The following is a 27707-nucleotide window of genomic DNA, read 5'->3' on the forward strand; positions in this document are numbered from 1 at the left end:
TATATGTGTGGCTTCCTTAGTTTCCTAGGGCTGCTGTAACAAGGTACCAGAGACTGGATGGTTTAAATAACCAAAATTTATTGTCTCACGGTTCTGGAGGCTGAGACTCTGAACACAATGTGTTGACAGGGTAATAGTCTCTCTGACACTGGTAAGGGAAGGAACCTTACTTGCCTTTACCAAGTTCTAGGAGCCCCAGACTTTGCTTGTCTGTGTCAGGAAAGCTCCAATCTTCACATGATGTCTCCCAATGTCTCTTCACATTTTCCTCCCTCAGTACACATCTGTATCCAAATTTCCTTTTTTGATAAGGACATCAGTCATATTGGATTTGGACTCATCCTAATAACCTCACTTAACTTCATTACTTTTATAAAGACTCTATTTCTAAATAAGGTCACATTCTGAGATTACAGGAGCTAGGACTTCAACCTATCTTTTTCTGGGGTCACAATGCAACCCCTAACAATGGTCAAAGTATAAACAATGTGACTTGGAAACACGCCAAATTCAGTGCTGGTTTCCGGACGGCGAAGAAGGGTGAAGTTGGTGGGAAACTGGATGGGGAGAGGCATAAAGAGCTTCAACTTAACCAACAATGTCTTACTTCCTTGGTAAAATAAACACTAATCTTGAATTAATATGAAAAAGATTAGTATTTGCTAATACTTGTTCTTTTATTCTCTATGTTTCTCTAGTTTACTTTTTTTTAATGTTACTAAGAGAGAAGAAAACAAGAAGGCATGTGAGCCAGCATTTCTCACTTCCGGGTACACCTGACTGAACTGTACCATATGAAATAAACTTTTATAGGTGTCAAAGTTCTCTGTTTTTCAGGGTGTATGGCTCTGCATACAGTCAGCGATTTGGAAAATTCAGACTTCAGACCAGTGTCAGAGATTATAACCTTTCATAAACCATCTGTGCCTGCTCCTATCAACAGCCAGCCTGAGAGGGGCCCAAGCACAGCCAACCCCCAGGGTTTCCAACACCATCTGCAGACCAAGTCGAGTTGCACAGGTTGCATCTGTTTAGGGCAAAGTGAGAAAAATAAGGAGAGAGGAGTAAATTTTTATGAAGCTAAATCTATTCAATTAAATGGCTTCCCTTCCTTTTGAGATTGGAGCCCTCTCCTTTTTTAAAAATATCCATAAAATGTTTTATGAAATAACAGGGATAGTAAATTGTTAGCTGTCATTGCTTTTACAATGTCCTTATTTAGCAAAATGTTTCTTCCCCTCCCCCATTTTTAACAATTTGATTGGTCTTTTAAATCAAATAGATCTGGCTCACTGAAACTAGTTAAGAATTTCTATAGAATCACTTTGATAATTTTGATTGTGGGTTTTAAATATGTATGTATCTTATATCATTTGTAGGATAGTAGCTAGCATAAGAATGTTGATTTCATTTAGGTTGAAAGGTTCACCTTGCCCCCTGTTGGCATGACAAAGTTCACCCGTTTAGGGGGGAAAAAAAAAAAGGTGCACTTGATCCTGGAATTTGTGGCTTGGCTTTGCCTCTTATGGGGTGTTGTCTTGTATTTGGTGATCAGGTTTGTTGCTATACAAGCCCCTGCTTTCTCTTTCCTTGACTTTCAGGTAATAAATGACCTCAACTAGCATAATTAACCTTTGTACAGTTCACAACTACGTGGCCACGATATTCTGGCCTGAGCCTAGGGCAGGAGATAGAAAAAGGAAATTTGCAAGAAGAACCATGACCAGCCATCTTCGGCTGGTACACGTAGGTCTAAAGCTTTCTTTTTTTGATAACAACGTATTTCATTATGCAGATGTGCTTACAGATTTGGCCCATCACCCATGGATGGACTTTTAGATCCAGTTTTTTGTTATTATATACAAAGCTTGACCTGACAACCTTTAATGACTCTGTGTCCCTGTTTTTTGTGAAGTCACTTTGGCAGCTGCAGGGAAGAGTTTGTGGGTGGCTTGCCTTGGCTTATGTTATTTTAAGACTGGCAAAGCTGAGAGGCAGCAGAGATCCAGATAAACATCCTTAATGTAATCTCATCGTGGTTATAAAATACACAGTAAATTCTTACTTAATATTATCAATAGGTTCTTTGACTTTAAGTGAAATGATGTGTAACAAAGCCAATTTTACCAGCGGCTAATTGACATAAACAAGAGTTAAGTTTCTACAGCATCTCATCAATGTTATAATGAAATGACATTGAACAAAACAATGTTATTCGAAGACCTGCAGTAATTTAAACGTGAATATTCCTGGACTAGCTGAATGACAAATGCAAGGTTTTTGTGATCACCCATTCAAACCAGGAGCCTTGCAAGATCAAATAGGGAGTCCACAATTAACAGACTTAGAAAGCATATGATTGCTTGGGAGTGTAACTGAAAACCTTGGAAACAGTGAAGTGGGAAACCCTAAATGGGATGACAAAAGGAGGACTCAGAATAGAGGGTTCATTGGCCCTTTTAGGAAAGTGTTAGAGCAGTAAAATCGAGAGGGGAAAAAAGTATAGCATCCCCTCTGTGCTTTTTCCAAGGCACAAAGAAGAATTATTCCTTTGAAAGGAAAGGATATTTGTTCCTCTAACAGTGAATAGGAATCAATGAATAAGGTTCTTAGAAGACACACCCACTTCATTTGACCGTTAATACAGGACTATTTCCTTAAAGTTACTTCCTCCTTCCTCTTCTTTCCCAATCCTTTTCTGTGGGCTTAGTTTTTTATTTGTTTAGGAGTTTGTCCCAGTGCAGGTGATAGTGGTTAAAGCACCATTTGGTCTCGGGCTGTGAAAAAGGCAGGCAGTACACAAGCTCCTGTCTAATGACAGTAGCAGAACAGAGAACTGTATCAATAAACTTGAAACTAAGTGCTGGCTGATCCCCTATGACATCTATCTATCTATTTATCGTCCATCCGTCATCTACTTTTTCTACTTTTCTACATCTACCTATCTCCACCATCTGTTTTTGTATCTATGTGTGTTTGTGTGTACTACATGAATATACTTGTATATATGAATAAATATGTAAAAATAGATTTGTCAAAGATTCTAAACAAAGATGACCTTGTATCGGTCAAGCTAAGCTAAAGCACATCAAGAAACAAATTCAAAATTTCAATGGCTTAACACATAAAAATTTATTTCTTCTTCATAAAAACAATTTGGGTTCGTGGAGGCAGACGTGAGCTGTGTTCCATGTAGACACTCAGGAACCCAGGCTGATGATTGAAACCCCACCGGAAATGTCACTGGCTGCCTTGGTAGGGAAAGTTGGTGCCAGCGGGTTGTGTTTTAGTTCTTAAATGCTTTGGCTTAGTCACAGTCACTTAAGTTCACAGCCCATTGGCCAGAAATAGCCGCATGCCACTGCCTTACTGCAAGGTGGCCGCACATCTCCTCACAGTGGCCTGAGGGGGACTCCAGAGTCTCCTCCCCACTCCACTCCCGGTTTTATTGTGTGGTTATCTGATCCCTTTGGAAACGTTCTGATGATATGTTGTTTTCAAAAATTTATGCTGGGAAGAAGTGTAACCCTCTTAAAAAACTAGTATACTTCCTCTGGTTCACAAGTGGTGTCAGATAATCCATCATGATTATTTTCTAATAAGCTCACAACAAAATTTAGTTACAGCCCCTATTACAAGCTAGGAATTTTGCAGACTTGCTCCTTCCTTTATCTCATTATAAAACATTTCCTTTTTCTTTAATCATGACCTTCTTAAGTGCATGACTTCTATTGTCTACCAAACCGGCATCTCCTTGGAAGTTTCCAGGGTTTGCATTACACTTAAATTCAAATAGTGGTAAAACAAACAAACAAACAAACAAACCCCAAAACAAAAAAAACTTTCATTCGGTAAATGCTTACTTGTTGGTAGCTGCTTTATGTCCCTTTTCTCAGTCATTCCTTATGACAGCCCTGTGAGATATTATTGTCAGCACTGGATGGGTAAGGAAACAGACTCAGAGAAGCCAAGTGGCTTGCCCAAGTCCACACAGCCATCAGAAAGAAACTGAATCCGGTTCTATCTGATGCAAAGAGCTGGGTTCCTAATGACTTTTATTTCACAGCATCACATAGACAAATGATTTAATTCAGGTAATGGGTCCTGTTCTCATGAAGCTTTTGCTTTCATTAATTCAGATTTTCTGGGATTATATCCAATTTGTGTGTGTGTGTGTGTGTGTGTGTTTGTGTATTTCATATATAAATGAAATTTGAAATGTTTGTGAGCCAAAATCTTTCATTTTTAAAAACAGGTGTAGTGGCCTCCTGGGGAAATAGAAAGTTTTGTATTATAGCTTCTAGTTTAGGTCTTTTTACTTTTCTTTTAAAAATTAAGAAGTAATATATTTACAGAGATGTGTATAACTCTAAAGTGTACTTGATGAACTTACACACACACACACAACCACCACCTAGATCCAGATGTAGAACATGTCCAGCACCCTAGCATTTTCCTTGCATCACTTTTCATCTCCTCCGTTTTCCAAGCTACTTCTGAGTTATATCACCATTTCCTAGTTGGTCTTTTCTTGACCTTTGTATAAATATTACACAGCATGTACTCTTTCACTCTTTGTGTCTGACTCTTTCACTCATCATTACATCTGTAAGATGCATCCATGTTGTTGCATGTAGCAGAAATTCAGTCTTGTTTCCTGCTGTATATTATTTCATCTTAGAACTATGCCACAATTTATTTATTCATTCTGCTGTTGAATGACATTTGGGTTGTTTTCAGTTTCTGGCACTTATTTAAAAAAAAAAAAAGGCTGCTGTGAACCCTCTCATTGCCTTTTTGGTGGATGTACTAATTTCGTTTGGGCTGGTAGTGTTGCACCTGCTTTTATTTTCTTGAATTTAGTAGGTGTCATTTTGCTTGTTACATTTAATAGCTCAGGTTTTTGTAGGACATGGAAGTCTGAGACCATAAATGTAGTAATATCTAGTTTTACAATACCAGGAAGTGAATAGGTTCAATTTCAGTCTTATGAAAAATAGCAACAAAGCATAGTATTTAGTCTTCAGATCACTCACAGTTTGTGTAGATGTTTCTGTTTGCAAAACTTGGTATATTCATCAGAATTCTTCTTTTTCATTTGCAAATTACAGAAACCCAACTCAGAATAACTTAAGTCAAAAAGAGAATGTAATGTATCAAGTATTCAGTGGTCATTTGCCTTCAGGCTTGGCTGGTTTCAGGTGCTTAATTAATGTCACCAGCATTTGATTTCTATTTCTATTTATCTCTTGCTCTGTTCTCTTCTCTGTTGGCACCAGAGAGCTTCTCTCTTCCCAACATATCTGACCAAACTCCCGGAATTGAATCTTATTGGTTATGACTGGGTTATATACCCTGACCCAATCGCTGTGGCCAGAAAGAAAATAATCCTGATTGGCTCCTAGTTCCACACCTGGACTGAGAGTGGGGGTGTTACTCAAAGAAAAGTTGTTACCATAAAAAAGAGAAATACTGGGAAGAAACAAAATGTATAAAAATGGACTACCACTATGCTGAGAAGTATGGAATTGAGATGCCAAGTGAATGTTCTAAGACTATAGGTGATGGCAGGAGGTTAATTGTTTCCAGCTCTGATTACTCAACAGAAAGTTTAACTGTTTCTGTTTGCAGAGAGATAATCTTGTCAACATTAGCTGAACTTTTAAAATGGTCTATTTTCATTTTTCAAAAGCGCCACCATTCATCTAATGTTTGCTTGCCTGGAGATATTTTGTCTTTTATTTTCCTTCCCTCTCGCCCTTCCCTTATTGGTTCAGTGCACAAATCCTATTGATTCTTCTTTTAAATTTTCTCCCCTGCTTATTATTTTCTTTACTGTTCCTATTGACACTACATCAGCAGTTCCAGGCTTACGGTCTATCACCAGAGCAACCCTAATGACACAAGAACACGTCTTTCCCAGCTATTCTAGTCAAAGTCTTAGAAGACTGACTTGGGTTAGGTGCCCATTCCTGAACCAGACCCTGGGCCCAGGGCATGGTGGACACTGATTGGCCAGGTCTGGTTCATGTGACCAAGAGTAGGGGAGGGGCAAATAACCAGAGGAACATCAGGGTATTGATGCCAAAAGAAGGGGAAATGGGCCATAGGCATGTAAAAGCAACTGTCTTCCAGCACACTTAGAAATTAAAACTTCGACACTTACGATTTGAAAGTATGCTGTATGCCGTGTCTATAAATTATAGTTTGTGGAGCTCATAAAATCATATTTTCTAAGTGGAAGAGATGGTACCAGTTGTCTCCTTAACCAAGTCCTCTAGTTACCATTAACCATTCTTCCTTCAGGTGCCCATACTAATTTATGGTTTAAACCCTAGAACCACTGGTGTAATCAGAGTGCTTAAAAAGTCCTCGTTCCTTCCAATCTTTTGGTTCATTGTACCTTTCTCTCCCAACCAAGGAATTATATTGGTCAGAATATAAATTTGGCCACAAATATCAGAGACCCCTCCCTCAAAAAAAACAGTGGTTTACATAAGATAAACGTTTTCTTTTCTTTACCTAAAAGCCCAAGCTGATATGTCAGCACTGATCTGTGACATCACCAGCAACCCAGGCTGCTGCTTTCTGCTGTGCCGCTATCCCTGTGACGCGTGCTGCCTTTCTGTGCACGCCCGCCATCACACACCATCATTTCCGCATTCCGGCACATGGGAAGCAAGGACAGGGAATGGGAGGAATACCCTTTCCCTTTGGCCGCACCACCTGGAAGTTGTATATATGGCTTCCACTCACATCCCATTGACCACACTAAGGGCCACACCTAGGTGCACAGGAGGCTGGGAAACATAGACTTTATTCTGGGCAGCTATGTACCCAACTATGAAAGGAAGGAGGACAAACACTTGAAGAAAGCCAGCAATCTCTATAAGGAAAAAAACACCTGACCTTTACCTTCCTTTTTGTTTTTCAGATTAAGAAAAAAAAAGATCCCTGAGTAACTCAAATGCAGGAACATTTGAACATTCCAGGGTAAAAGATCTGTACTAGCATGTCTGCCTACTACAGGAACAATGGGTATGAAGAACAGCCAGATTACCCTGACTATTCAGGATCACGGAACCACACACAGGGGTATTTGAAAACTCAGGATTATCCGGATGCTCTAGGTCCTCTGAACAGCTCAGATTACTCCAAAACCAGGAGCAACCCATACTCTGAAGACTCCAGAACAAATCCAGACTATCCCAGGTCTCTAGCAGAACCAGATTATCCTGGATCTTTGAGTAATCCAAACTATCCTGGCACCAGAAACAGTCCGCACTCTGCAGGCTCCAGAAGAAATCCAAACTATCCCAGATCTCTAGCAGAGCCAGATTATCCTGGATCTCAGAGTAATGCAGACTACCATAGCATCAGGAGCACTCCATACTCTGCAGGCTCCAGAAGAAGTTCAGACTATCCTACATCTCTGGCAAAGCCAGATTACATTGGATCTTGGAGCAATCCATACCATCCAGACTCATTCAAAGAGCCAGACTACTCTGAGTCTCAACGAAATCCTGACTTTGCAAGTTCCAGAAGCAGTGGAAACTATGCAGGCTCCAGAACAAATCCTGATTATCTTGGCTCCTGGGGAGAACCAGACTACCCTGGAGCTAAGGGAAATGCTAACCATCCTGGCCCTAGAGCCAATTCCAATTACTATCCAGACTCTAGAAGGAACCAAGAATATGCTGGTTTTGAAATCAAACCATACATAGATACTCTGGGAGACCCTGATTATCCAGATGCTGAGAATCAACCTAACTCTCCAAACTTTTTAGGGAAACCAGACTATCATGGTGCTGAGAACTATCAGAATTCAAATTTCTGGGTGGAGCCTGATTACCCAAATGCTGAGGATGATCATGATTATGGCTCTTCCAAGACTCCAGAAATGACCACGGAGTAAGTGCAGGCGTCTCCCTCCAGTAGGTGCGGGGGGTGAGTCACTGAAACTTGGTTGGCATTGTTTGGGTTAGGGACATGTACGATGGCTTTTGTGAACTGAAGTTATGGTGAAACTTTCACACTTGCCTATAGATCTCACCTGCGCCATGAACTCTCAACCTGAGGCTTTAAGCCTTTACCTGAACATAGCCTTCCATCACTCGTTGCTTGTGTAACATCTTCCCCAGTCCCTACTTGGTACCCATTCTCTGCAAAACATTGACTAGATCCCCACTGTTTTGACCTGCTACTTTGCAGGTCAAAGACTTGATAGCGTTAAGACTTGATAGTTATGAATCCAAACATTTTAACCAGAAGTATATCAACAGGAATGCATTGCAATAAAAAAATCTTTTGAAGACCTAATTCCATGAACTCAACCTAATTCTTTAGTTGGTTATTTTTATGGCTGAGCCATTAAAAAAACTTTAATCTTCCATCAAGTTTTGGTCATTGGCAAATTTTTCTGGTACAGTTCTGGACATTAAAGTGCTAGTTTGGGTGACTTAGTTCTACCAAGTCTAATTTTTTGTAGTTTAAATTTTTCAGTGTTCATTCTTCCAGCAAAACATGAATCTTTAGTATAGGTTTGTTTGTTTTTTTTAATTTAAATTTTACCATGTGAAATTTTAAGCAATATGAATCTCATTTTGTGTATACTGTTTCTACTAGTAATATTTATGAAATCAATGAAAATTAATGGCTTGTATTTATCTTAAGGAACAAGGATATGGGATTTGGTGTATAGCAGGGTCAAAATGTCTTCAGGTCTTAAATAGTATGGTTAACAGGACCAGGCCAAAATGCCTTCCTTGGTCTTGTCCCCTCTGCCTGATTTATCATTCCAAAATATACATTTGACCCCATCACTCCTTTGCTTCTCATATTCTATGAGTCCCCATAACCTTTGGGGAAAGGCCACACCTGTGAGAACATTTAAGAATGAGGATGCACTGCATTAATTGTAAGATGCCAACCAAAGACCAGCCTGACTTGACCTCCTTTCTCTTCTCTTAACCCCTCTCTACCTTAAGCTTATAGTCAAGGTCAGTGGTTCTTGACCTTGAGCGATCCTTAGAATTGCCCCATCAGCTGGGGAATTTTAAAAACAATGCAGATAACTGGGCTCAACTTTCAGAGCTTCTGACTTAATTGTCTGTCTGGGGCCTGAGAACTGGTATATACATAAAATTGAGAACCACTGTTCCAGGTTAATTGATATTTAACCATTCCCTTTATATATTCATCACTTTCTGGTCTCACGCTTTTATTTATGCTGTTCTTCATTCTGGGAATGCCATCCTCCTAGGCTCTATATGTGAATTATTCTTCCAGTCCCAGCTTGGATGTAAATTTCCCCCAAACTCCCAGCCAGAATTATTCTCTTTCCCCTGAACTACTTGGGCCTGTTTTCTGATATTGACCTGTTGCTACTTGTATAAGAATGGCTTATAGCTGTTTCTAAGAAGCTCTGCCAGATTGTATTGGGAATTCCTGGAGGGTAGACACCTCGTGTCTTATCTTTGTGTCCTCATCTCCCAGCCTATGGCTAACACATGGTTAGCATTCTGTTGGCATTTGTAGGATGGATGGATGGATGATGGATGGATGGATGGATGGATGGATGGATGGATGGATGGATGGATGACTCTCCTTACCACAGTACTGGATGAATATTGATCCATCATTTTGGGATTTCAGGGTGCTCGGCAGAACATCTTCAATCCAGCCCTCATTTCATCATCGGGGTGACAGCCCTTTGGGCTTGCTTGCAAGAGAGAATGAAGATTACCCTGAAAGCATTGAAATGCAATCTGTAGGGATGGTGAATCCATATGGCCACTCTGACAATGGCTACGGTAAGTATTTGTTAAGATGAGGATCATATCCTGGGAAGAAACTAAAATTCAGTGGACCTAGGGCAGCAATCATTAAAGATTTGCAGTAATAGAAGAATTTGTTTATCCCTTCCCACTCAAATACTCACCTTACAAGGGCTGAGAACTTGACATCTAGAGAAGGAGCAGTATCATCAATGATCAGAGCAGGCCAGGTAGGAATTGTGTGTATGTGAGGTGGCCAAAATTCAGGTTTGATGCATTGTGGTTATATGGAAATGGGCATGCCGTGTGGCCAGATCCTCAGATTTTTCTGAAACAGTGAGGAATTTTTGTTGTTGTTTTTTTTTTATGTGAACCCCCTCGATTTTTACATGTTCCAAAGTAATAATAAAAAAAAGTAAAAACGCTGAGCTGGGAAAACAAAATCACCTATGGGCTAAATTGAGCTTGTGTGCTACCCATGGCCAGCTTTAGCTTAGCACATACTGAAGGTGTTTGGACAGTCAGCTCCTATGTTTTCGAAACCTACTGTGAGGCAAAGGGAGTAAAAGGCAGCTCTGTCCTCAAGTTCCTTAAGTGGGTAGGTGACACCAGCATATTAAGACTAAAGAAAATTAGGAAGCAGACAGTAATATGAGAAAAATCATGTCATCTTCAGAATCTGCTGTGTATAAAGGTTTAGCTCTGGGAGGCAAAGGAAATTCTACCAGTTCTTGTCAGAGGGAAACAGGGTCTTGTTATTGGTAGAGGAAGCCAGTTTATTACACATGAGTCAATGTTACAGGAATTTAGAATCCACAGCGACCAGAAATGGGAGGGGGTGTTCAGCCAAGAACAGAATAAGGGACCCAAGTGTTGGTTGGTGCAGTGCTCAGCCCTGGAAGGGTAGATGGGGAAGAGTTTGAAGCAGGCAGAGAGGAGGGGATGGGATGTATTGCCTGCACTAATGAAAAACACCGACGCTTACACATTCGCATAGAAAACTTTCATTTGGGCTATTCCAAACCTTATGCCATGCATTATTGATGAGGCAAAATCAATCCCATGGGATGAAAATTTATTTTTAAAAGGAAACCAAAAACTTTACTCTTTTTTATGTATGAAACACAGATCCACATACTGTATATGAACAGATATCCAGTTCAATATACAGCCTATCTGTGGTATTGGCATTTCATGAGGGAGGGCAGTGAGGAAGGAATGTCTAAAAAGACACGTTACGGGGCCAATAATAAACTAAAGATATTGTCTCTCTTCAAGACACTAAGATATTGAAGCTCAGAGAGCTTAAGTAACATGTGCAAGGGTGTGGCACACAGCTAATGAGTAACAAACGTGGGGACTAGTTTTTGGCAAGGAGTTTCCAAACCCCCTGCAGTGTAATTTTGTGTGTGTTACCATCAAAATGAGCTCATTTCTTCCAATCGGGAGTTGAGTCTTTAATATTTATCATGCATTGAACTGAAAGACACTGAAATGTGACACTGCCATTTAGATAACAAGTCTGGACTCTGTCCCTAAGAAAATCATGTCTTATTTGCAATTCATGTATGCATAATCATAAAATGTTAAGAAGGAACATCTAAAATCATGTAGACTTTTTTTTGCTTAATTTAAAAAAAAAATTAAGACTATTTTTTTTTTTAGCTTCACAGTAAAAATGAGGGGAAGGTAACAGAAATCTCCATACATCTCCAACCCCCACATATAGAGCCTCCTGCATTATCAAGATCTCCCGCAGAGGAGTACATTTGTTACAACCAGTGGACCTACACTGACACATCATTATCATCCAAAGTCTATAGTTCACATCAGCATTCACTCTTGGTGTTGTACATTCTGTGGGTTTGGAAAAATGTATAATTACATGTATCCATCATTATGGGTATCATAACAAAAATATTTTCACTGCCCTAAAACCTCTTGGTGCTCCTCCTATTCATCCTTACCTCCCAGACAAGTATTTTTCAAACTCTGAGTTGTAACCCATTAACAAGTAGTGAAATAAATTTTTATAGAATGGAATAGAATAAATGGAAAAGAATAAGAAGAATATGTCAGAGTGCTGTTTATGTAGTCAACCAAAGTATTGTTTTGTGAAACTTGTTTTTTAGTTATACATTGTAGGCATGTCCTAGATCTCAGTATAGCAATTCTTTTAAAGATTTTATTTATTTATTTTTAGAGAGAAGGGAAAAAAGAAGAAAGAGAGGGAGAGAAACATCAATGTGTGGCTGCCTCTTGCACACCCCCTTCTGGGACCTGGTCTGCAACCCTGGCATGCACCCTGACTGGGAATCAAACCAGTGACACTTTGGTTTGCAGGCTGGCACTCAACCCACTGAGCCACTAGCCAGGGTCAATAACAATTATTTTTAACTATGGATTGAGCAAGCCTTTTGTACTTAACAGCATTATTTTTGTATGTGTGTCTTATTTTTCACCCAAGTTGTTAATTATTAATCTACTAGAACCTTGAGGTCAAGGCCTCAGTCCTACTGACCATTATGTGCTCAGTAACATCTAAGGTGGTGGATTAATGATGGTATGTCCTGCCTCTTCATTCCAGTGAACCCTGCTTATGTGGATGAAAGTAGCCCTGGCCCAGCTTACAGAAACCCACTGTCTGGAGGTGATTGGTACAAATCGTCCCAAGGTAAGGCTTAAATGACCAAAAATTCAGTGCTAGAGAAGGAACATTCAAGCAATGTAGACATTGCCATTTCCTCTTAGCCTTTGCTGTGGCAGCTAAGCTGTACTTGCTAAATTTATCATAAATATCATACATTTTCTCTTAGACATGCAGAATTTTTTCTCTTCTGGATATCAAGGTGGCTTTCATTAGGACTCTTCTGGTTGCAAGTGACAGAAACCCAAGTCACACTGGCCCAAAGTGAATTTAGTGGCTTGTATAGGGGGAAGGACTTGAGTGAAACAAAGAATTGAAGGTAGAATTACCTTCTAGAACCTGTACAGTGCCTAGCACATAGCTGGTGTTCAGAGGTATTTGTTGAATTAATTTGTTGAGTGAGTTATAGGAACCAGGGTCTCTGAGTCCAAAGCCAGGGATTTAGTGCCACCTGGACTCTCTTTCTCCATCTGTGTCTCATCTGTGCTTGACTCATCCTGTCTTTAAGCTTCATCTCATAGTCAGGAATCCTCCACAGGCCAGGGAGCATGACTAATAGCATGCCTAGATGCACACCCTCAGCTCAGCAACCTCATCAGGATGTCTTTCTTTCTTCCTGGGTCTATTAGTCAATGCTGGGGAAAGACTCTGTCCAGCACTCTTTGGGGCCACATGTCTACACACAGAATAATCATTTTTACCATAAGAAAGGAGATTATGTCACATGTCCATCCTGTGGCTAATACATCTGTTGGTGAGGTGACAGGGCTTTGATCGATTTTTTTCTGAATTATCATATAATTATTCATGATGATGGAGTATAGAAGCAAGTGGACTGGTGAAAGACAGAAGACTTTGAAATCAGTCAGGAAGCTCTATAATGATCACTGTGTGTCAAAGTGAAAGTTTGATCAGGGGCAGAAACTAAGAAATAAAAAATGAAGCAACAGAAGAGAGAGGCCATGGAATGCTGGAACCTAGAGGCAAGTCTGTGAACAAGAAATAAACCCATGGTGTTCTCTATATAATAATGCAAAATGAGGAGCCCCATGACTTAAAACTACAGTATCGCTCACCTTCAGGTGCCCTAGCCTATATGATAAAGTTTCACCTCATACTTAAGAGCCTTCCCAAGGAGGTGTGTGTCTTCCACAAGGGCTGGCTATTGCTACTTGAGAGGGAAAACCATGGGGACATAAACAAATCTCCATTTGTTTCCCACCAGAACAGAGGATGGCTTTAACTACTGGGGAAAAGAAATGTCTTTAAACTTCATCAGTCTTTTCTATCTAGCCAGCATGAGGTTTGGGGCCTCTGGTAAAGGAGGAGCCCCCAGAACGCAGAGACAGGTAAAGAAATTGAGGATCCAAAGATGAACCTGCCTTTCTGTCCCATTTTGCTCTGAGTTGGTTCTGATTGTCAAACCATGTGCAGTTAACTGGAGGGCAGCCTAATGATAAAGGGTCACTTTGATGGATTATGCTATGCACCTGAGGAAGCACCTGGTCCATAGTAGGTGCACATAAATATATTCATTCTTTTATGAATGGATGAGTGATACATCAACATCTTGTAGCAGGAAGGAGCCAGGGTGAAGTGATTAAGAGGCCTTGCTTTGGGGCCAGACACACCTGGGTTTCTTCTGCTACGTACTGTTTGTGTGACCTCAGTTTTCTTAGTTATAAAGTGGGGTTTATTATAGTACCTACATCACAGGGTAATGATGACAATTAAATTAAATGATACAATTAAATGATATACTCTATTTAAAGCACTTGTCTTGACATAACGGCAGGTATTGCTACTGTTGATTATCGTTGGTGGGGAGGAGTAGAGTTCCAGTCCAACCCTGCCATGTAATGAGCATGATAAGGAGGGTCAGTCATTTCTATGCACCTCATTTTCTCCAAATATTAAATAAACAGCTTGGCTGGGCTGATTTCCAAATCAGGTCAGTAAGATAGGAATTGTGTTCAGGCTCCTGGCACTGAAATAGGACGTTGGCTAGCAACAAAGGGATTTATTTTTCTCATGTAATAGGAAGTGTGGAGGGAGGGAGTCCAAGTGTGTACAGCAGTTCTGCCCATATGCTCTCAAAGACTCCTTCTGCCACTTTTTTCTCCACCACCCTTGGCAGGTGAGTGTTTTGTACTTCTGTGTTCAAAACGGCAGCCTCTGGTCAGGAAAAAGGAGAAATGGTGAAGGGAAAAAGGTGAAAGCAGGCAGACTGTCACCTTCTAAAGAGTATTGCTGGAGGCCACATGTCTCATTGGCCAAATGGGGTCAAGGGTCCACCTTTAGCCACAATGGAGGCTGGTAGAATTTTAACTGAACACAGTGCCTACACAGGAAAGGAGGCTTCTTCTGGTAGGAGAAAAATGGAGATTGTGTATTGGGAGGCAGACAAGTATCAGGGTTGGCCACCCAAGGCAACCAGGAGATAATAATTGTTTCACTATAAACCCATCTAGATTTATAAAGGCATATACAATTATGAATATAAAAAAATAAAGTTTAAGCCAAGGACATCAAATTAAAAAGAAAATACTACCCTGTGATTATGAGTTGTTTAGAAGACTCTCTGACTTATGTTTCTAGAATCCCATTGTCTTTAATGAAGGATTCTGTTTCCGGTTTCTTCCCTAGCTACTGAGACAGAACTCTCTTTGGGAGAACACAGCTTCTAGGAGACGCCTATATTGCAGATGTGGGGAGTTATGTTGTAATTTGTGTGGGGCTGGCTTTGGCGATCTCATTCTGGCATTTTAAAAAAATGCGAATAGAGCATCCATCTATGATGTTACCATTTTCTTTGGTGGCTCCCACCAATGCCCTGTGACAGCAGTGGGAGGCCTGCGGAAGGCCACCCCTGTGCAGAATTAGGCTTGGGGGACGCAGGAGATGCTGTCTGATGACCAAGTGAATGAAACCATCGTTGACTTTGAGAATGTTCCACCTGGGGTCCAAAGCCATCTATCCTCAAACCTGAATGTTCCAGCAAAGATGCTGGTGAAGTCAAGCTTCAGCGTGGCCTCATCCATATCCGACATCGATGTGACAGACGCTCGGATTTTCAGCCACCAGAATAACAAAAAGGCCAAGCAGTTGTTACGGTTTTCAACATCTTTGAATGAATCGTTCTCTCAGACCCTTTATAGCCCAGAGCGTGTGGATGTAGACACTCCTTGTACCTCACATGAAAACATTCAAGGTGGTAAGACAGTGGGGCAAAAGAGCAAAGACAGCTTCCAAGTGATTCCCAGTGTTTTTTAGTTTTAAGATGTCAAGTAGGTTGAAGGTTTGATAGATGACCTGAATAGCTAGGGACGGAGAAAGGGGTCACTTCGAGAACATCTAACACCTAAAAACAAGTTGATCTTGATCAATCTGATTTTTGTGTGCCTGGCTCTCTGCTGAGCACTTTCTTTTTGTTATTCATTGAATTTAGTTTTATTTTCTCCCCATACTCTAGTCTACACCTTTAAGGCAGGCACGCATGTCATTTCCATCTGCTTGATGAAAAAACTGAGGCTCAGGGATAGTAAGTGATCTGGCAGATCTGGGACACAAACGCAGGTTTGTCTGATTCTCAAGGGTGACACCTTAGCCACCATCCTATCCTTCTTTGGTCCAGTTCCTCCCCCACCTGGATTTGGCGACACAGGATACATGTTATTGCCAAGTCCACCATGAAACCAAGTCTTACCTGAGAGCTCCCTGCCTCTCTGCTCAGGATGTCAAACACTGTTTAGTCTTTTAGATGCTGTTTCTGTCTCACTCTATAATACTCCAGGCATAAAGTCCAGTCTCTCTCAATGGTTTCTAAGAGGGAAAAAAAATCAATTTAAACCAAAGCATTTTGTGGATTTAGCACCTTAAATGAAGACTGGGACATCTCCTCATGCTTCTGTCTCCTCTAATCTTTTTTTTTTTTTCTCTCTTCCCTCCTTCTCCTTTCTTTCTCTCTGAGAAAGAGAGACAAATTCCTGGTCCTCGGTCAAGTGATGTGGTGGCCTTCTCCTGGGGACACTCACTCCATTTCAGTTACAGAATGTCACTAGAGGTTCTGACACAATAGCTTGACCAGGGAGCCAGCCTGCGCTCCCTCACTGTTACAAGATGGTGGCAGCACCTCCAGGCATCACACGTGGACACAACAACATCCAGGAGAAGAAGAATCTGTCTTTTCCTTGTGTTTTGAGTTATGCTTTTTTGAGAAGGAAGAAACCTTTGCAAAGAAGCTCTTCTGCAGGCCACCCCTCACAGAACATTGGCCAACATCTTGTCACATGCCTGTACCTAAATCGGTCACCTGCAAGGGGACAGGATCTTCAGGATTGGCTTGGACTCATCAGGACTTGTCCCCTATGCCTGGAGATAGGTCCCACCCTGCAGAAGTTCAAGGACACAGAGGGAGGACATAGATTTTTTTTATTATTTTTACTATTATCATTATTAGTAGTAGTATCATTATCTTAACACTAGGAAATCAGACAAACCAAAGCCTCTTAATATTTTCCTGAGTAACCGCAGAGACATTTGTCATCTCACCAGAAGAGGCTTTATTTTATTTTCTCTAAGAATTTTGTCTGAATTTGGTTAAACAGCCACCAGAGCCTTGTGATCCAAACCTTTCCAAATATCAGTTCACTGAATGTGGCAGAGACTGGCCAACTGTTCACCCAAGTGCTTCCTTTCCTGCTGGACACAGAGCGAGACTGCTTCCCCAGCCCCTGTCTCGGAGAGGTCGTTAAGTGTGACCATTGAGTCAGCTCTAGCCAAAAGAATGAAGTAGGAAGTAGTTTATGCTTCTTGCAGGCTCAGACTAGAAAACTCCCCCATGATCAATTCCTCACTTTCTGTATTAGTCATCTACTGTGTAACAAATCACCCTACACCTTAGAAGCTTAAAGTAACAAATATTTATTATCTCACACAATTTCTGAGGGTCGAAAACCTGGGAGTGGTTTTCCTCGGTGTTTCTGGCTCAAGGTCTCTCATAAGGTTACAGTCAGGCCACTGACCAGGACAGTGTCATTTTTAGGCTTCACTGGATCTGAAAGATGCACTTTCCAGGGGCTTCCTGGTATAGTTGTTAGCAGAAGGTCTCATTTCCTTGCTGGCAGTTGGTGAAAGACCTCAACTCTTCACCCCATGGGTCTCTCTCTCCACATGGCCACTTGAGTGTCTTTGTGACGTGGCAGCTAACTTCCCCCAGAGTAAGCAATCTGAGAGAGGGGGAGCTAGCTGGAAGCAGTGCTTTTTTTCTTTTGAGTAACAGTAGTTTTAATTCATTTTCTTTTTTAATATATATTTTATCGATTATGCTATTATAATTGTCCAATTTTTTTCTCCCCTTTATTCCCTTCCACCCTGTGGCAGCCCCCCTTCCCCCAGCATTCTCTTCCCCCCTCCCCCCCGCCTTTTAGTTCGTGTCCATGGGTTGTACATAGAAGTTATTTGGCTTCTCCAATTCCTGTACTATTCTTAACCTCCCCCTGCCTATTTTGTACCTACTATTTATGCTGCTTATTCCCTGTACCTTTTCCCCCATTCTTCCCCCTCCCCCTCCCCTCTGATCTCCATTTCTATGATTCTATTCCTGTTCTAGTTGTTTGCTTAGTTTGTTTTTGTTTTTGTTTTAGGTTCAGTTGTTGATAGTTTTGAGTTTATTGTCATTTTACTGTTCATAGTTTTTTATCTTCTTTTCTTAGATAAGTCCCTTTAACATTTCATATAATAAGGGCTTGGTGATGATGAACTCCTTAAACTTCTCTTATCTGGGAAGCATTTTATCTGCCCTTCCATTCTAAATGATAGCTGTGCTGGATAGAGTAATCTTGGGTATAGGTCCTTGTCTTTCATGATTTTAAATACTTCTTTCCAGCCCCTTCTTGCTTGCAAGTTTTCTTGTGAGAAATAAGCTGACAATCTTATGGGAACTCCTTTGTAGGTAACTGTCTCCTTTTTTCTTGCTGCTTATAAGATTCTCTCCTGCTCTTTAATCTTGGGGATGTAATTATGATGTGCCTTGGTGTGTGCTTCCTTGGGTCCAACTTCTTTGGGACTCTCTAAGATTCCTGGATCTCCTAGAAGTCTATTTCCTTGACCAAATTGGGGAAGATCTCCTTTATTATTTTTTCAAATAAGTTTTCAATTTCTTGCTCATCTTCTTCTCCTTCTGGCACCCCTATGATTCGAATGTTGGAACAGTTAAAGTTGTCCCAGAGATTCCTAAGCCTCTCCTCATTTTTTTGAATTCTTGTTTCTTCAATTTTTTTTCTGGTTGAATGTTTATCACTCCCTTCTGCTCCCAATCGTTGATTTGAGTCTCAGTTTCCTTCCCTTCACTGTTGGTTCCCTGTATATTTTTCTTTATTTCACTTTGCATACTTTCACTTTTTTCCCCATTTTGCGACTATACTCAACCAATTCAGTGAGCATCCTGATTACCACTGTTTTGAACTGTGCATCTGACAGGTTGGCTATATTTTCATCACTTAGCTCTGTTTCTGGAGCTTTGATCTGTCCTTCATTCGGGCCATATTTCTTTGTCTCAGTGTGCCTGTTGCATGGGAAGGGGCGGAGCCTCAGGTATTCGCCAGGGCAGGGCAACCCAGGTCACTGAGTTGTGATGCTGTATGTGGGGGAGGGGTCAGAGAGAGAATGATGCTGCTTGCTCAGCTCTCAGAGGCTTTCGGTGACTTCTCCTGCTACCCACAAGCAGATTGGGGCCTTCTGGCGCTGATTCCCAGGTGGGTGGGTTTGTGTACCTACTAGGACCCTGTGGGTCTCTCTAATGAACTCTCCTGTGAGGCTGGGAGTTTCTCCCACTGCTGCAACCCCCACAGTTTTTTTTTACCTCCAGAGGTTTTGAGACTTTCTTTTCCTGCACTGGAACCCTAGATTGCACGGTCTGTCTTGCTCCCCAGATGTTCTTCTTGGTTTATCCACATGTAAATGTGGGACAGCCCAGTCCTCCAGCTGCCACCTTGCAGCCCATCGTCTGCACCCCGGCTGCCCATCTCAGCCCCTCCTACTGGTCTGGATGAATGCTTCCTCTTTAGCTTCTTGGTTGTCAGACTTCCATACAGTTTGATTTTCTGGCAGTTCTGGTTATTTTTTGTTTTTAAATTTGTTGCTGTCCTTCTTTTGGTTGTGTAAGGAAACAAAGTGTATCTACCTATGCCTCCATCTTAGCCAAAAGTCAAGATTTTTAAACAAAGTTGGGATTCTATTAAAAAGGAGTGGTGACATGGTAGCAGGCTACCAACAGTATCTGCCACACTGACCCAAAATGTGATTATGAGTTATTGGGAACAGAAGTAGGGAAGTCATTCCAGGTGGAAGAGCATCTGACAGCAGTCAAGCACTTTAAAAAGATGCTAGGGCCTGGAGTCCAGGGAGAAAGAGAAAGTGATACAGGATATCAAAGTGAGGGATATTAATGTACAGACTGTTGTCAAAGAAAAGGAAAGCATTGAATTGGAATTGCATGCAAACTGTCATTTTCTTTGGCTTTGAAATTTAACATAGATGCATGCTGTCATCTTGCTATTTGTGACCTTTGGAATCACTGAGTCTACACATTCTTCTTTCCTTGTGCTGTTATAAAAACGTATTCTAACAAACTCCATTTATTTTCTTCCACAGGGCAAAAGTTAATCGCATCTCTGATACCCATGACATCTCGAGAGAGAATTAAAGCCATCAGGAATCAGCCAAGGACTATGGAAGAGAAAAGGAACCTTAGGTATGGACCAAAAGCTTTTCTTTCTTCCCAGATTTTACACCGATCTCAATCTTCTACTTTTGCCCCATTTTGGAAAGATGAGAAATAAGTAAATGCAAGAGAAGAGACCATCTTCCTACCGAAAAATTCCACGTAATTTCCTATCATCTGGAGTGTGGGCTATGTGTGCTTAGTGACTGCCGTCTAAAGAGTAGAGTTTGGAAATGGGGGAAGGTAACTTTCCAGAGGTGAAGTTCAGTTAACACTATAACCTGGGCTAAGTGATCAAGGCTGATATCCTCAGAGATAAGTCATGTGATTAGAAGGTCCTATCCCTTCTGTGACACTCTCTCCTAAAATCTGTAACCCTAGTCTAACCAGAGGAAAAAGTCAGGTCAGGCAAATCCTAACTGAGGGTCATTCTACAAAATACACAACAAGTACTCCGAAAAACTGTGAGGTCACAGTAAATGAGGAAGGTCTGAGGAAATTGTTACAGACTTGAGGATTCTAAAGAGACATGATAGCTGATTGCAATGTGGGATGGGATTCTGGAATAGAATATTCCAGCCATCTCAGTCTCCGTGTGGTTTTGAGTGTCCCTATGCATGGAACAATCCCTTACCCATACAACAAACCCTTCTGCTCTTTCAAGACTTCACTCAAACGTTGTGCATTTTCAGATTGTAACACGGTCCCCACCCCAGCATTCCCCATCTCCTTACCCTGCCCTGTTTTCCTTTTTCTTACACATAGTATAAATCACCTAATACGCCATATAGTTTACTCATTTTATTATTATATTTATTTTTTACTGTCTTTCTCTTCCAACTAAAATGTTAGTTCCATGAGGCATGGAAATCTGGACCTGTTTTTTTGTGTGTGTGTTCAGTTGTTTTGGTATTTAATGTAGTAGTAATTAATTTTATTTTACATTTTTGAAATTGGTCTCTATCTCCAGCTGGGACTGTGGCTGGCACATAGTGGGGGCTCAGTAAATATTTTGGGAATGAATGTACGACAGCACTTGTATCTCTCACTTTCTTGTGCCATTTCCCATAGGAAATTGGTTGACAAAGAGAAAAGTAAGCAGTCCCATCATATCCTTGAGTTCAACTGTTGCACTCAGTGCCTGAACTCCTTTTCATTGGTAAGTCAGCTTTCAACTGCAGTGAAACACAAGAGGGTGAAAACAGGGAGGTGGGAGAGCAGCGATGAAAGGAGACCCACGGGGAAAAGGGACCAATTTCAGGGCTGTTTCACTGGAAGCAATGAAAATTGGGTCAGTGTAGGTGTGGGGAAATCAGGTAGGTATGTGAAGGTCTGAGTTATTTGGGCAGTTTAGCCATTTTGAATGTCACCTTCAACAGCAAACACGGGAAATATAAAGTGAGTAATAATGCAGTCACTTTAGGGGGTGGTCCTGCGGAGTGAGTGAAATGACTTTTGTAAATGCCTTGTGAGGTGCCTGGCACATTGTAATGCTGTAGAAATGGTGGCCATTTCTGATGTTGTGGAAATGCTCATTAGATATTTGTTGAGGAAATGTCAAGCTTTGTCCTAATGCCAGGCATACCGGAGATCCAAGAACTGCCTGTCGGAGCTGCTCAATTCCATCAGCCTGTGGCAGAAGACACTCAAAGTCATTGGAGGCAAATTTGGAACCAGTGTCCTGTCCTACTTCAACTTTCTGAGGTGGCTTTTGAAGTTCAACATTTTCTCATTCATTGTGACCTTCAGCTTCCTCACAATCCCTCAGTTTACTGTGTCTGGAAGGAACACTCTCCAATTCACAGGACTGGAATTTTTCACAGGAGCGGTAAGTCCTCCTTTTCCCCGACCTGGAGTTCACCACCTTGGAAACCCAAAGACACACGTTGCTGGTCGGTCACCTTTCCAGACCTCTCACTTTTTCCTGGGAGTCAACTGATGGGGGAAGTTTGTGTTTAAATGTTTTTCTTTTTTCCCCCAAAAGTAGCATAAATACAACATAGCAGAATTTCTGTTTCCAGAGGTAACCGTTTGCATTGTTCAGAATCCTCTTCTCTGAGTACACCATATGCATGTACATATACCTCCTTTTCTCTTTGTTAACAAAAGATGAATTATTCATAATACTGCCTGTGATTTGCTTTCTTTACCTAATATATGTGGATGTCTCATGTTGGTGTTCATAGAACTACCTTTTCTTCTTCATTTTTCTTTCTACAAAATATAATGCTCCATTTGAAAATATCCTACTACAGAGGAGAACAAACTAAGAGAAGTCCATTTTACCCTTCTTCCTTAATCTGACTCCTCAGTTCAGAGGCTATCTTTGTCCACTGTTTTACTTCCTATATAAGCACTGAGACATACACACATAGCTAGCTAGGTAGGTAGATAGATAGATAGATAGATAGATAGATAGATAGATAGATAGATAGATAGATAGACAGACAGATGTTCTTTTAAACAAACAAAAAAGAGAGCACTGTCCAGTGTGGCTCAGTTGGTTGGGCATCATCTCATAAGCTGAAAGGTCATAAGTTTGATCCCAGTCAGGGCACATACCTAAGTTGTGGGTTTGATCCCTGGTCTGGGCATGTGCAAGAGACAAACCGATCAATGTTTCCCATATCGATATTTCTCTCCCTCCCTTCCTCTCTCTCTAAAATCAATAAAGATGTCCTCAAGTGAAGATAAAAACAAAACAAAATAAAATAATAAAAACAATAGGATAGTGAAAATCTTGCTTTGCAACTTTTTTGCTTTACTATGTATCTTGGATATCTTTACAGATCCACATTATTCTGTTTAACAGCAACCATAATTTATTTACCCAGCTCTTTATTGAGACACACAGCCCCTACATTGTGTGTTCACCTTCTAGGAAAGAGTTCTGCCATTGAGATTCTGTAAACCAGGGATCGACATACTACAGCCCAAGAGCCAAATCTGGCTGGCCATCTGTTTTAGCACAGCTTGTGAACTAAGATTGGTTTCTATATTTTTACATGCTTGAAAAAAATCAAAAGAAGGATGACATTTAGAGAAGCATGAAAATTATATGAAATTGATATTTCAGTGTCCATAAATAAAGTTTCTTTGGAACATGGCCACCCGGATTTGTTTGCATGTCTGTGCTGCTTTTCTACTGTGTCGGCAGAGTTTTCTGCTATTGCTGTGACTATCATATTGGCCTGACTTTACAGTGGAATGTTCAGAGTAAGGTCCTTCCATTTGTCTTTTTTTTCCTTTTTCTGTTAAAAATTTTTCCTTGGGATAGGTGAATTTAAGTGGAATTATTGTGTATTTTTTCTCATTACTATGTATAATTTGTATATATATATATATATGAAGCACTTTATTATGAAAAATTTCAAACATACAAAAAATAAAGAGTAGCATAATAAGCATCCAAATACATACTATGTAGGTTTAAAATTGTTAACACCTTGCCATATTTGTTTTATCTTTTTTTTCATGATTTTAGAGAAAGAAAGGAAGGGAGAGAGAGAGAAACATTGATTTGTTGTTCCACTTATTTAGGCATTCATTGCTTGATTTTTGTATGTGCCCTGACCAGGGATTGAACGCGCAACCTTGGTGTGTCAAGATGACTCTCTAACCACCTGAGCTACCTGCCCAGGGCTTCTGTCTTATTGTTTTGGGAGGCATTTTACAGTAGATCACAGACATCAGGATATTTCACTCTGAATTTCTTCAATGTGCATCCTGCTTTTAGTCATGCTTTGCTTGGTCACTGGGTCCTGGTGGTAATAGCTGGGTCCCTCTGTTATAAACCTACACTGGTTCAGGATTCCTTTTTAACTCTGAAGGCCTAGTGATAAAACGTCTAGGTTCTCAGTGGCCTTGGATGCTGCTTTCCTTGCAAACAAAATATCTAAACTGATTGGTTCAAGCTTCTAGAAGACCAAAGAGGTCAACTTGCTGACCATAGACATTCATTGTTTTCTCAAGAGACCCACCTGACCTATGGCGTATTGTCCCTTTCAGGGTTATTTTCGTGACACAGTGATGTACTATGGCTTTTACACCAATTCTACGATCCAGCATGGGAGCAGTGGGGCACCCTACAACATGCAGTTGGCCTACATCTTCACAATCGCAGCCTGTTTGATCATCTGCTTTTTCAGTTTGCTATTCAGGTATAAAGTGTCATCATTTCCTGATTCTAATCTCTTTTTAGATTTAGGCAAAATTCAAGGGACTCAAAAGTTACCTGGCAAACAGTTTCTCTGTAATCTGTCTGAGTATTGCTTGTCCTGCAACATAAATGTGAGTTTAGACAGAGGAGAGAGGTTTTGTGTACTTTAAAAGAAATTGGTCAGTCTGAACACAAGGATCCAATGACTCAAGTAGTTATATGGACAAAAGGACATGGACAAATAATTGCCAAATGATAATTGTCAAAGAGGAAGTACAGATGTTCAACCTCTGTATTAGTTTGCTGGGTCTGGGTGGCTTAAGCAACAGGAATTTATTTTCTCGAATTCTGGAGGCTAGAAGTCCGGGATCAAGGTGCTGGCAGGACTGGTTTCTTCCAAGGCCTCTGTCCTTGCCATGCAGATGGCTGTCTTCTCTCTGTGTCCTCACATGGCCTTTCCTTCTGTCCATATCTGAGCCCTAATTTTCTCTTCATATATGGATATCAGTCATGTTGGATTAAGACCCACCCTTAATGACCACGTTTTAAATTATTTACATCTGTAAAGATCCCATCTCTACATATAGTTGGTATCTGAGGTACTGCATGTTAGAACCTCAACATAGGAAATTTGGGGGGAACACAATTTAGTCCAGAACAACCTCATTGCCAGCATGAAAATTTAAAGTAAATTGCCAGTATAAAAATTCAAGGTAAAATGAGATTTTTTGTTTGTTTGTTTGTTTGTTTGTTTTGCGCTATCAAATTAAGAAATACATCCTACACTGCTGTAACTCAGTGGTAGCACATTTTGGAAATGGAGTGTCCATTTTACTCAGCATTTGTTTATCCTGAGCCTGATATCATTGAGTCCTCCTGACAGCTCAGTGATAGGAACAGCTGCTTTTACTGAGTGCTTATTGCTCTGGGCACTACATAGACTCCTGTGGTCAGCTGAATAATACCTCTCACCTCCCAAAGATGTCCTAATCCCCCGAGCCTGTGAATGTGTTACCTTTCCTGATAAAAGGGACTTTGCATATATGATTAAATTAAGGATCTTAAAATGGGAAGATTACCCTGGATTATTCAGGTGGGACCAATGTAATCCCAAGGTCCTTGTAGGTGGGAGGCAGGAGAGTCAAAATCAGAGAGTGTAAGATGTTACTCTGCTGGCTTTGAAGATGAGGGAAGATCCCACAAGCCAAGGAATGCTGGCAGCCTCTAGGAGCTGGAAAAGGCAAGGCACCAGATTCTCCACTACAGCCTCCAGAAGAAATACAGTCCTGCTGATGCCTTGATTTTAGATCCATTTTCTAGTTTCCGACTTCCAGTAAGAGAATAAATTTGTGTTGTTTTAAACCACTAAGTTGAGGACAATTTGTTAACAGCAGCAATAGGAAACTAACACACCTCTCATAATAACTCTGTGAGGTGAGTACTATTATTATCCCCATCACATAGATGTGGAAACTTAGGCTTAGAGCAGTTAAAATGACTACAATTCCCCAGCTCACAATTTAAGATTATAAGTCAGGCCTATCAGATCCCGAAGCAAGAACATTTAACCATTATGTTTGTGACCACACTGTTTCAGAAGAACTTGGAGCTATCTTTTCCATGTTACCTTTCTCTGTTAAAGATAGGACTTCCTTTTCTTTTAATCCATGCACTCCCCAGCACTTATCCTAATAACCCTCGGATATTTTGGTTTCTGATTTCCCTAGCATGGCCACATATTTCCGGGACAACTTCATTAACCCCCACATTTACTCCAGAGGGATCACTAAACTTATTTTTTGCTGGGACTTCACAATCACTCATGAAAGAGCTGTGAAGCTGAAACAGAAGAATCTTAGCACTGAGATAAGGGTAAGGCAAGCTTGCTTTTTACAACACCTTCCCTAACCAGTCTCCTTCTCTCCTTCAGTATGTCTATAACCTTTCTTAAAGTAATAATGAGTTATTTTTTTTACTGCCTATGAGATTGGAAAAAAAAAAAAGGATACACCCCAAAAATCCAGAAAATATATTCATACTGGCTGGTGCTTGTGATGGTTTAGGGAAATGGACATTTTCACACAACACGGTGGTTTTGTGTTTGGTACATGCTTACTGGAAGACAGTTTAGCAATTTATAAAATGTTAAATATAAATACTTCTTGACCTCATAGTTCCAGGTTTAAAATTTTATCCAGTGGTTTTCAGCCCAGGGCAATTTTGTCCTTCAGGGAATATACAGCAATGACTGGAGACTTTTTTGGTTTTTACCCAATTGAGAGGGAGTGCCTTTGGCATCTGTTGGATAGATGCAGCTAATCATCCTGCAATGCACAGGACAGCTGCCACAGCACAGAACTATCTGGCCTCAAATATCAGTAGTGCCAAGGTTGGGAAACCCTGGTCTATTAAAAAAAAAACTTATTAAAAGTAAAGCACAAGCAGAATGTCTAAACAAAGGGGCTTTGTCAAGAGGATTGCAGATGTTAACTTATTCTTCAGGTTTCATGACCTCAATGGACTTTCCTTGAGAGCACTGTCCCGATCTACTGGTCCTATCTGTTCCTCTAAGATTTTTTTTTTAAAGGCATTTGGTGCAGTGATGGGGGTGCTAATGTAACTTCTTTGTGTTTATAGGAGAACCTGTCAGAAATCCGTCAGGAGAATATCAAGTTAACGCTCAATCAGCAGCTGAGCCGCTGGTCTGTCTACCTAGCAGCCTGGGTTGTCTCTACTGGAGTAGCCACTGCCTGTTGTGTAGCTGTTTATTACCTGGCTGAGAACAACTTAGAGGTAACCAGTGTCCCAGAGGCACCAGAGACCAGAGCAGAGGGGAGAGTAAAGTAGACCCTGCTACTCAAATTAGGTCCATTGGTATCAGGTGGAAACTTGCTTAAAAAATGCAGGATCTCAGAACTCTCCTGTAGCTCATGGACTAAGATTCACATCTTAACAGTATCCCCAGGTGATATGTGTGCATGTCTTAGAGTGAGAAGCTCTGGGCTAGTGGAGAGGTGGGAACTTTGGCTGCAGACCAGGGGTCAAGTTCTGTTTTTTTCCTTTATTATTATATTCCTGATGCTTCCCACAGCCCCTGGCACAGTGTAGAATGCTCACTAAGTATTGTGATCTGATGGAATGTGGCAAGTGATTTAATTTTTGTGAGCCCCAGGTTCCTTACCTACAAAATAGGAATGATCATGCCTATCTGTGTAGGTGTGTGGTTGGGACTAGAGAAAATGTATGCAGAGAAGCTACCCAGTGCCTGGTACTGCGTGTGATGAAGGAACGTTAGTTTTGTTTTGTTTTTAAATAATATGAACTCTGAGATTAATTAGCTGTGTGGCCTTGTTAAAGTACTATTTTTCTGTAGATTTCAGTCTTCCTCTGGGGCTAAATGTA

At 40.8% G+C, this 27707-nt stretch overlaps 1 protein-coding gene across 1 annotated transcript in view; it reads left to right on the forward strand.

Moving 5' to 3' along the window:
- TMC5 (transmembrane channel like 5) overlaps positions 1-27707 on the forward strand; it is a 68595-nt gene that overhangs the window by 19525 nt on the left and 21363 nt on the right. The window contains exons 2-10 of the mRNA XM_054589660.1: positions 6935-7911; positions 9655-9812; positions 12364-12450; positions 20077-20176; positions 21218-21305; positions 21726-21974; positions 24155-24306; positions 26033-26177; positions 26943-27098. Coding sequence (XP_054445635.1) covers positions 7013-7911; positions 9655-9812; positions 12364-12450; positions 20077-20176; positions 21218-21305; positions 21726-21974; positions 24155-24306; positions 26033-26177; positions 26943-27098 — 2034 coding nt within the window. The 5' untranslated portion in view covers positions 6935-7012. The remainder of the gene's footprint in view (positions 1-6934; positions 7912-9654; positions 9813-12363; positions 12451-20076; positions 20177-21217; positions 21306-21725; positions 21975-24154; positions 24307-26032; positions 26178-26942; positions 27099-27707) is intronic.

The sequence above is a fragment of the Pteronotus mesoamericanus genome, unplaced genomic scaffold (genome assembly GCF_021234165.1).
Source record: "Pteronotus mesoamericanus isolate MK-2021 breed Mesoamerican mustached bat unplaced genomic scaffold, CSHL_Meso_final scaffold_167, whole genome shotgun sequence".
Classification (NCBI taxonomy): domain Eukaryota; kingdom Metazoa; phylum Chordata; class Mammalia; order Chiroptera; family Mormoopidae; genus Pteronotus; species Pteronotus mesoamericanus.